The sequence below is a fragment of the Phragmites australis genome, chromosome 24 (genome assembly GCF_958298935.1).
Source record: "Phragmites australis chromosome 24, lpPhrAust1.1, whole genome shotgun sequence".
Classification (NCBI taxonomy): domain Eukaryota; kingdom Viridiplantae; phylum Streptophyta; class Magnoliopsida; order Poales; family Poaceae; genus Phragmites; species Phragmites australis.
The window spans coordinates 7,311,898-7,321,388 of record NC_084944.1 but is presented as its reverse complement, the minus strand read 5'-3'; the positions used below and the strand labels follow the sequence as shown (position 1 = coordinate 7,321,388).

The window sequence follows — 9,491 nt, the reverse complement described above, 5'->3', positions numbered from 1 at the left end:
ATTGTGCAAGCACCTGTCGGGAGTAACTCATTCACTCCTTTGCATACCCCATGGAGTATAGCCTGGGTTACCTGTCTGCCTGGTCAGTAGTTCTTCGTTGTACTTGTTTGATTGGCTCCAAGGTCCAAGGTTACGAAGCTCGTACGATCCGGCTTCACCCACCTGTATGGCTTGTGTGCATCTTACTTCTCTTGAGATGCTATCAATGGCAAGGCTAGGACGCACCTGGCAACACAAACTTCTGAACATTCGGACGCTGTAAGAGGAATGAATAGAACAAGAGAATGCATACAATTCCGTAAGCCAGATTAACATCGTGATGCAAATTGCAAAAGAGATCAATCTCAGCAAACTTTCTGCTACTACAGGTACAGTTGGACAATGGGCTAAAACACCTAGTGCATAGATGTCAATCTTAGAATCTACTGCACTCTAAATAAGCTAGGGGAAATACAATCTAACCGATGCACATGAACAGCTCGGAACTGCTGTCGAAGGGCATTAGCACCGCAGGTTGAAGCTAGCACAGGTCCCCACAGGGCACTGAAGAGTAGTGCGATGATCAGCCTCCTCATCTGCAATACAGTCAAGTTTGAGCTGCAATCACATTTACGCGAACACCAGCGAAACGAACAGCAGGGTTAAATGATGCACCAACCATGCAGGTTCAAGGCAGCTGTTTCTAAAAGCACTTCTTGTGCACAATGGATGGGCCCGTCTCGTCATACTCGCCCTTAGTGACATGCTGGCTTTGAGGGAAAACAACCTTGGCCAAAATCGCACCACCCAACCAGGCCGAGTACCTCGCTAGGTTCTCAGGCATGTATTCTGGGGGCTGGAGGAATGTATGTTCAGTTAGTGATGGCCAGGCAGAGTGAGAAGGGTGGATTAACATGGGTGGCACAAGGAAGGTTACCTTGACAAGAGATGGGCGGATTGCTGAAGCAGACAGATTTGCTTCTCTCTGGAACCTATCCTCAAAACCTTGAGAAAACAAAGAGATATGAGCCTGAGTGATGACTCTCGAAAAGAGTAAGCAAAAACAAAAGAGTTTCAGATGAATTAGGGTATGTAAAGGTGGGGAAGGATACACAACTAAGAGGAAGGAATTAAACATGCAACGCTGATAACAATATCTATAATCAGTTTCGGCTATCCAATTCTAATTTAACCAACATATCATCCACTGTGCTCCACTTATTCAGCATAGTATTGACCACTTCATCCACATGACAACTAACAGAAGTACAAAAGAGATTCACAAGTGCTATAATGGTATTCCAGTTTCATTGCAACCAAATGAAATTTCAAAGTTCCAACATCATAGGTTCTCAAATAGGATAACATTCAAACTGGCTCCATTTATTTGCTCTGGAACATAGCAACGCAGAAGAGAGAAGACTAGAGTACAAGACTAGTGGTGCATAGGTTACACAACATTGGCATCCACATAATCAGTTCGTACATATTTTCATCTTGAATGATGCTGTGTTCCACTAGTAAACATCTATTACATCCATAAACAGTAAAGAAAAAAATATTAACTACTCTTTATAGCTAATAAACATGCATTTGCCATGTAAAAGAAAAGGTTGAAGAAAACAAGAGCGCACGGCAAGAACCAAAGGCATCTTGCGTAGGGAAAGCAGTAACTAACCAGTCATAGATATGGTGCCACCGCATAACATGGTGTTTTCAAGCAGCTGCCGATGGTACTCTGATGAAACGTTTGAGACGCTGGTAACTAGCTGGTGAACAATACCATAATCTTCTAAGCCCAAAATGCGTGGTTGAAACAAAGCTTCACCAACAATATACCGCTCTTTTTCAATTGTTATAACCTGGAGAAAAAGTGTTAAAAACAACTTGCATAGATTCATTACAATATTTGGGCACCAAGACAGTTGGTTATCGAACGAGAGTAAGAAATACAATTACCATGCATTTTATGAAGACAAATTCAATATCACACATTGAGAGAGCAACAAGGTGAATATTTGGCACGACACTTGCTTAAAAAAAAAAGTAGAATAACCAACCTGCCCATCAGGAAGAGTGTGCCTTTCTGGTTGGCATGAGCTTTCTATAGCTTCAAACGCCAACTGGTCTTCTGTGCAGCATGCGTACTGCTCTTTCAGCCTCTCAACATCAGAAGTATCAAAGTTTACAGATGGATTGGATTTTTTAAGTTCTTGTGCAAAAAAGTTTGTCAAGTCAACTCCTCCAATCTCTAATCTTTTCGACCCTACGTGTTGAACAGCTCCTTCACAAACTGGAGCAATATCTGGTAAAACAGAAGGAAATGTCACTCTCCAACAGCAGTGTTGGTTGCCCACCACTATAAAAAAGGATGCTTGTGAGAACTGGACGTAGAGAACAAATCCTGGTTAAGTAAAACGTGCAATGGACGGCCAATGCTGCAGAAAAATGTAATATTGCTGTGTACAGCAGTCTTGTTTAGTAAAAGGTAGCCATTAAAAAAAGGTACTCATTATGCCTCAATCCTCTTATAAAGAAACTGACAATTATTCCACACTCAACAAATTAAAAAAAAAGAATAAGAGCTTTTTAAAAGCCAGCGAAATGCTGACCACAGGAGAACTACAAGTATAACCAGCTCTAAAGTGCAATTATGCAGTTACATTTCCATACTTGAACCAATAGCTTAAGAATTCCTCAGCTAGAATCTTTTTTTCTAAAAAAAAAACAGCAATCAGTGTACAGCAATATGTATACATTCCACATGATGGTCCCTACTCCTTTGATGTGTTAATGAAGTCAATGGTGGTGATTATCACTAATGATGTGCACCTTGGGAGTTGCTGGCATCTAAGAAATCAAGATTTAAAGAAGCTGCCAAGTAGGTGTAACATTTTATACAGTGTTTCTTTAGATCTACTATGATATCTTGGTCATTTGTTAAGATGTGAGGCTAGATAAAACAATGTACTCTAGTCACAAAAGAGGTCATTTTGGGCATCCACATGCTATCCAAATTCCAAATGCAACTTTGACAACTTATTTATGTTGGGATATATTCATAAAACCTGATAAAGCTATAATATTAACAAAGTATTTTTTTTTTCATGACGACTCTAGACATACCATTTTCATATGTTCATTTTCAATATTCAATTATATAAGCACCGTCCCGAAAATAGCCTCATGTCAAAAACTCCATTTAACTCATTTTGTTTTGTCTTCATTCTTTATTAAGGATTAAACATCTTTGTAGAAAAAGGTAAATGGCATTTAGGAGAAGGAATTGCGACACAGTTATATACGGAAAATGCAGAAATGAACAAGGACAACACAAAAACATTCGAATACAAACCATGGTTGATTTGCTACCCTAGAATAAGGACAAGAAAAGCAATAACCTTGGTAATGCACATAAGCATTCTTGACAATCATTTACATCAAGAATTTACGTCATCCTTGTGCAATGTTCTTGAATGTGCTTAAAGATCATAAATCACTAGGTGACGATTCTGTTCTATCACACAACTTTTGAGCTCAAAAGGGAATATATATTTTCCCTGCAAGCCTTCGATATGTGCTAGTTTGCAACAAGGCTATTATGGTATGACTACAAAATAGATGGTAGACTCAGAGGACTGATGTAAACATTCATCGAGTCGAATTCGAAAAAAAAAAACCTCGACCACAGGATGATGATATCACCCTGGCTTCATCTTAAAGGAGGGGAGTACCAAACCCTGGCTGGCTAGGAAACTCGTTGAATCCAGTTCTCAGGGAGGTACTCACTTTTTGCGAGCACCTGAGTTCGAACCCGGGTGGGCAGCCTCTCAAATGGAGGTTCTAACAACTGAGTCAAATTCTACAAGTATAGCATGGTCAATTCACCAGATCAAAAAAAGCGTAAGGTGAACTGCTTCAGAAAAAATATCACAACATAAATAAAAGCCACATGTGGAATCAACAGAACTGAAATCTAAATCTGAATCATCCAAAGTAAAAAGATGTTTCTGATCCGGTGATAATACCTATTTTCCCATGCCCAATGTCAACTGTACAGCCCGAAATGCGCCCAACAGCATAGAGTGACAATACAGCCTGTTCTGAGTCATAAAAGCCTGAAACGTTGAATTTTTCAAACATAAGCTGAACCAATTGCTCCCGAAGAGCCTGCAGGGAGCATCATAAGAGGTGGGGAGAATTAGAATCAAATTTTAAATTATTCAAAGATACAACTAAAGCAATACAGTAGACACTCAAAGCATGAGCAAAGAGTATCATATTAAAGCTCTGGAAAGTTTACGGCCTACTTAAGTGATGCATCATAATACAGTACCTAAATATTTGCTGCTATTCTCCCTTCAACTCCTATACTATCAGCATCTGGAGAAGATCACACTAGAAGGGCTACCAAACACCCTCATTCAGTAGTTTCTAACTGGCAGACAGATGCAGTTAAGCTATTGATTTCAACTTGAGTAGATGAGCTTGTTTAAATTCTTAGATTTAAATTTGTATTGCATTTGACCAGAAGCTCTTATTTTCTAGTAAGCTTTAATTGAAACCAACATAACACAAGGATTTGCGCTGTTCACAATTTGGAAACTTAGACCATAGCAACCACAGAGAATTTTAGAGCCCAACATCTCAGCTCAGATAAGAGAATACATACCAAAATCAATCATAGTTCACCTACTGTCAACAATTCTCACATAGATCATTAAATCCACTATGCACAAGCGTCACCAACATAGCAAAAGGTATTAGCTCATAGTTCAGAATATATATGAGTCTATGAAATGACCATCTAATTAAGAGTTTATGATTTAAGTTCATAAAAGAGCATGTAAAAACATAACCAAATGTCATTTAGGCTGACCGGATACATATGCTACCATGCACATTAAGTGGTTGGGTTAAGACTTAAAACCGCATGTCAACAACACGCCAATCCATTTGTTGGTGGAATGGTACCATGCCGGTTCCCCGCTCAACTTCGGCCAACCTTGGCCAATCTTAGACAAGAATTGGCGGTGATAACATGATAGTGAAGTGGTTCTATGAGTTGTTTTGCAGAGACAGAGCCGAAGGGAAGGCTTGCACCAAGTATCAAAACGGAAGGTCTCGAAGGGTGCACTAAAGGTCCCGAGGATTCACCGGAGGCAACGAGGGAGCCTAAAGAGCTGCTTGGCAAGGGGTGAAGATCCAGAGGCAACTGTGTCTCTGCCGAAGGCATGAACGAAGGGCCACCTAGAGCAGAATGAAGGACCGAAGGGTGCGAGGCCGAAGGGAAGCCCGAAGGTGGCCAACCAACACGACGAAGGGTTGGCCGACACGTGTTGGGTCCTAGAGCAATGCAACATTGTTATAGTATAGTGGCTTTAATACTCCTGAAATATTCTGAGAACATTCCAAGGAATAGGGGTACTAATGTAACGAGGATTAGAGTGGTTGAGGTATGACTATAAATACCTCTTCTAGTGATGTGATGGTATGAATAGTTAATATATCACAAAATACTAGCCCACTACTGTGTGATTGTTTACTGTGTTAGCACTGTTTTCTATGTTATGATTGAGATCCTAACACCAATTAACAATAAAACCAAGCAAAACTCAACCTCCATTACGAATCCAGCACATTTAAGCGCACCTAAAAGAACCCCATTAACTGGTCCTGATACAATTTGGGCCATGGTGGACACAAAAGCCATCCCCATCAGTAAGACTAATACACAGAGCACCTTAAAAGGCTTGAATTTGGCACGAAAGCCGTCACCTTGGGCGTGAAGAGCGGCTCGGTGAAGAGGATCTGGCCCTCGTCCCCAATCTCCCAGCCGATGTTCCTGTACAGGACGTAGTCGAGCAGGTCCTCCATGGCGTCCCAGTCCTTGACGAAGCCGCGCACCACCGGCTGCACCACCTCCTCCACCACCGCGCCGTCGGCCAGCTGCTGGTCCTCGACCTCTAGCTTCATCTTCGAGGGCATCACCTGGCCCCAAAAGAAAATTTCAACAAAAATTCACGAAAACAGCAGCTCGTGGAGAGGTTCCGAGTGCTCACCAGCGCGGGGGCCTGGTCGGGCGCCGCGATGCCGGCCTTGAGCAGTTTGGAGCCCGCGTCGACGACCACCGCCTCCATGGCCGGCGGGGGGAGCGGAGAAACCCTAGTATGCGGAGTCGAGGCGAGGCGCTCCGGGAGAGAGCGGAGGATGGCGTGAGGGTTGTTGAAATTTTCTCCCCGGGTGGGAGCCGCGGGAAAGCAGAAGGTTTTGGAGAGACTTGCGCGGTGGGCGACGGAGGAAGAAGCTCGATGTTGGCAGGCAGAAGGGAAGTGTTTCGACCTCGGGCGATGGGCGGCGGCGGCGGCTGATGCAACCTGGAAGCCTTCAATGCTGGCGTATTCTTACAGTTTCCGTTTTCGATAGCCAATGGCGTACTCTGATGCTCCATCTTGAGATCAAGATCTGCGATACGTAGGATGAAACAAATATGCTAAATTGTGAAAGCTGAATTGTACAGTTTATAAATTAGTTTTTTATAATTCATAATTTATAAGTTGCTTTTTATAATTTATAGCTGAAACAAACAAGTCATTATAGGCTATCAGGTATGTTTGTTTCAGCTGTGGATTATGAAAAGCAGCTTTTAGATTATAGATCGGAAAAAAATAAGATTATGAAAGTTAGATTATAAAAGTTAGATTATAAAAACTGGATTGTATAATCTGTACTGATAGAAGATGGATTGTTGGATTATTACAATCTAAAATCTAAATTTACAATACAACATATTTATTTCAGCTCGCAGATTGTGATCACAATCTATAATCTACAAGTTGAAACAAATATGCCCTAACAGTGAAAGAATTAACACTATTAGCATACCGCCCTAATTTATGAACTATCATATTTTGCTTAATCTTTACCTTGATAAAGTTTATTATGATTTTCAAACGGTACTTGTTGTGGTGATTATTGTGTAGAAAGGGGATTCGAGTTCGGCTATAGGATGTATTATGTCCTTATTTGCTTTTTATTTTGATTATTGATTTCAAGTCTCAAAAACATAAGTAAAAAATAAATAGTCACAATCTAAAATCTGATTCTTACAACATACAATCTATATTGTACTACAAAATCATATAATCCACAATTCGATGAAAAATAACTTCTCCACAAAATTTTGATTATATTAATTTACAGTAAAAATAAACATAGCCAATGTAAAGAGATCACACCATCTAGTTATATGTAGTTGTCTGGCACCTTACTCGTCTTGACTCTAACTCAAGAAGGTACTTTATCGAAGAAGCAGAAAATATATTTGAACCTTCCTTTTTTGAACAGAGAAAAACATATTTGAACCTAGCGTAACCTGAAGTGTACATCTTGCTAACCACTTAGAGATCCACAATTTTTTGGTGCAAATGAAATTTAGGAGGCGCATGTTGACCTTATACAAAAGTACAAATTATCATCCTCGTGTAGTTTAAGTATATATATTTTTAATAAGAGGCATGAGCACTGCCATTTTATATAAGAAGAAGGTGCCTCATGTTAAGGAAAACAAGATCAAATTGTACAAACACATGGTTAATTAGAGAAAACTGGACTAAAACACTAGCTAAACTAGGCCCGAAGCACCGTAGCACTTGACCATCTACCTAGCTAAACTAGGTATGTTGTGTTCATCGTCGCCACTAAGCTGTCCAATGCTGGACCCAAACCAGTGACTCAAATGCAGGGAGCGACCTTCAAGGCAATGCCTTTAAGGAAGACGTGACATCAAAGACGCCACCACCGCTCATTCGAAAGTTTGGATATGGTTTTTCACCCGAAGAGTCCCCAATGGGATGAGAGGCACCACAACAACACCTCTAGGGAGGAGAGCAGCACCCGCAGGCGTCATTGTCATCGGAACTGATAGCAAGCCGATCTAAGCTTTCACTGGTAGCCCCCTCACCCCACCATGCCATAATTCGGAGTAAACAAGAAGGAAAGAGGGGAGGGGGACCCCGGCGGTTTCATGCAGCGCGTAATGGAGAGGCGAGGATCGCAGGCGTGACATTTATTCAGTGAGAAACGGCTTGGGGAGGCGACCAGATTTTGAATCCCCGATGGGATTTGGGGGCAGAATCAACAGAGAGACGAGGAAGAAGGGGAGCTAGGCGGAGCAGATCGACTTGGGCCCATGCAGCAGAGAGATGGGGTGGGAGAGGGAAGCGGCTCCGTGTGGGAGATAGTCGGCTCGGACACGGGGCAGGTTAGCTCGGCCCAGAGCGCTGAAGAGGGGGGCGGGGGGGGGGGGGGAGTGGCCAGGCTGGACCCAAGCAGGAAAGGGAGGAAAAGGGTGGCCCGGGAGGGGAAAGAGGTGGATTTTACGCCGAGCTTTGGGAAGGAATTGGCTCGGTTAGGTTTAGAAATTTAGGAAATGCTTTTCATTTTATTTCTGAACTATTTTCATAAGAGATTTAAAACAAGCGCCTTCTAGCAAACTTTTTGTAAACATTTTTCAACCATAAAAGCCTATCACAACTACTGCAGCATGAATGCATCATATATAGATATAACCTATGGCAAATTAAATTTAGAAATTAATTTCCTTCTAAATATAACAAAATCTACAACTCCTATTTAATTCTAGCAAAATTTTAAACTATTACAAAAATTGAAATTTTAGGGTATTACAAGAGTATGCGCCTGAGTGTTTTTCTCAGAAGAGAAGATCAAACAACACACTGGATAGTCCGACGCTATGGATTGAATACACTAGACAATATGTCAAAGTATTTTATGCAAAGAAGATGTCAGTGGCTCGGATTGGCTAAGTACACACGTCAGATGGTCCAGTGATGGAGATGAAGATCACACTGGATAGTTCGATGTTCACAGAAGCTTCAAGTGGGGTTGAGGCTATAAATACCCCTCCACTTGGTCATTTGAAGTTGCTGGAGTCCAGAGGAAGCTCATACATACTTCAGAAGATATCCAAGCCACCAAAGTGCTTAAAGTGATCATCCAAAATGATTAAGCATAAGATTAGTAAGTGATTAGTATTTATAAGCTTAGAGAAAAGAGTTGCTAGGTGTTCCTGCCTAAAGAGTGGATCAAGAGGTGATTCTACCTTGTACCTAATGGTACGCCGACACCTTAGAGTCTTAGTGACTCACTGGCACTTTGAGTAGGAGTTGGTCAAGCTTATTGACCCTTCGATTTGGTGTGGTGCGGCAGTAAAATGCTATACAGGGACGCATAGACCCTTGCCTTGGTAGCTCAATTCAAAGTGAATATAGTGACAAGTGACCGAGAGAGAGGCTAGTGGTGAAACCTTGCATTTGTAGTTTGGTGGCTCATCTAGTTTGAGACCTTGTCTTTGTGACTTGGTAGCTCAAGAGCCGTGACCGGAAGAGTCTTGGCGATCGGGAGCATATTCTTGGTGGAGCTCCAATGTGGACTAGGGGTGATACTCATGCCATCGATACCACGTGATAAAAATTCTTATGCCGAGTTTG

At 41.6% G+C, this 9,491-nt stretch overlaps 1 protein-coding gene across 1 annotated transcript; it reads right to left on the bottom strand.

Annotated features, from left to right (window-relative positions):
• Positions 1-252: 252 nt before the first annotated feature.
• Positions 253-6,356, bottom strand: LOC133907502 (actin-related protein 7). The gene is made up of 8 exons (XM_062349555.1): positions 6,042-6,356; positions 5,758-5,970; positions 4,008-4,149; positions 2,040-2,284; positions 1,658-1,841; positions 917-984; positions 659-835; positions 253-575 (listed from the first exon to the last, which is right to left on the bottom strand). The coding sequence occupies exons 1-7, from the start codon at positions 6,117-6,119 to the stop codon at positions 683-685; spliced, it is 1,083 nt and encodes a 360-aa protein (XP_062205539.1). The 5' UTR covers positions 6,120-6,356; the 3' UTR covers positions 253-575; positions 659-682.
• Between the last annotated feature and the right edge of the window lie 3,135 nt (positions 6,357-9,491).

Bases quoted from the DNA above. Each gene is read 5' to 3' on its own strand.
- LOC133907502 (XM_062349555.1), bottom strand. From the start codon at position 6,119: ATGGAGGCGGTGGTCGTCGACGCGGGCTCCAAACTGCTCAAGGCCGGC. The intron at 2,285-4,007 runs GTATTATCACCG...CTGTTTTACCAG, and splicing joins CATTGGGCATGGGAAAATAG to ATATTGCTCCAGTTTGTGAA. The intron at 836-916 runs GTAACCTTCCTT...ACATTCCTCCAG, and splicing joins TCCGCCCATCTCTTGTCAAG to CCCCCAGAATACATGCCTGA.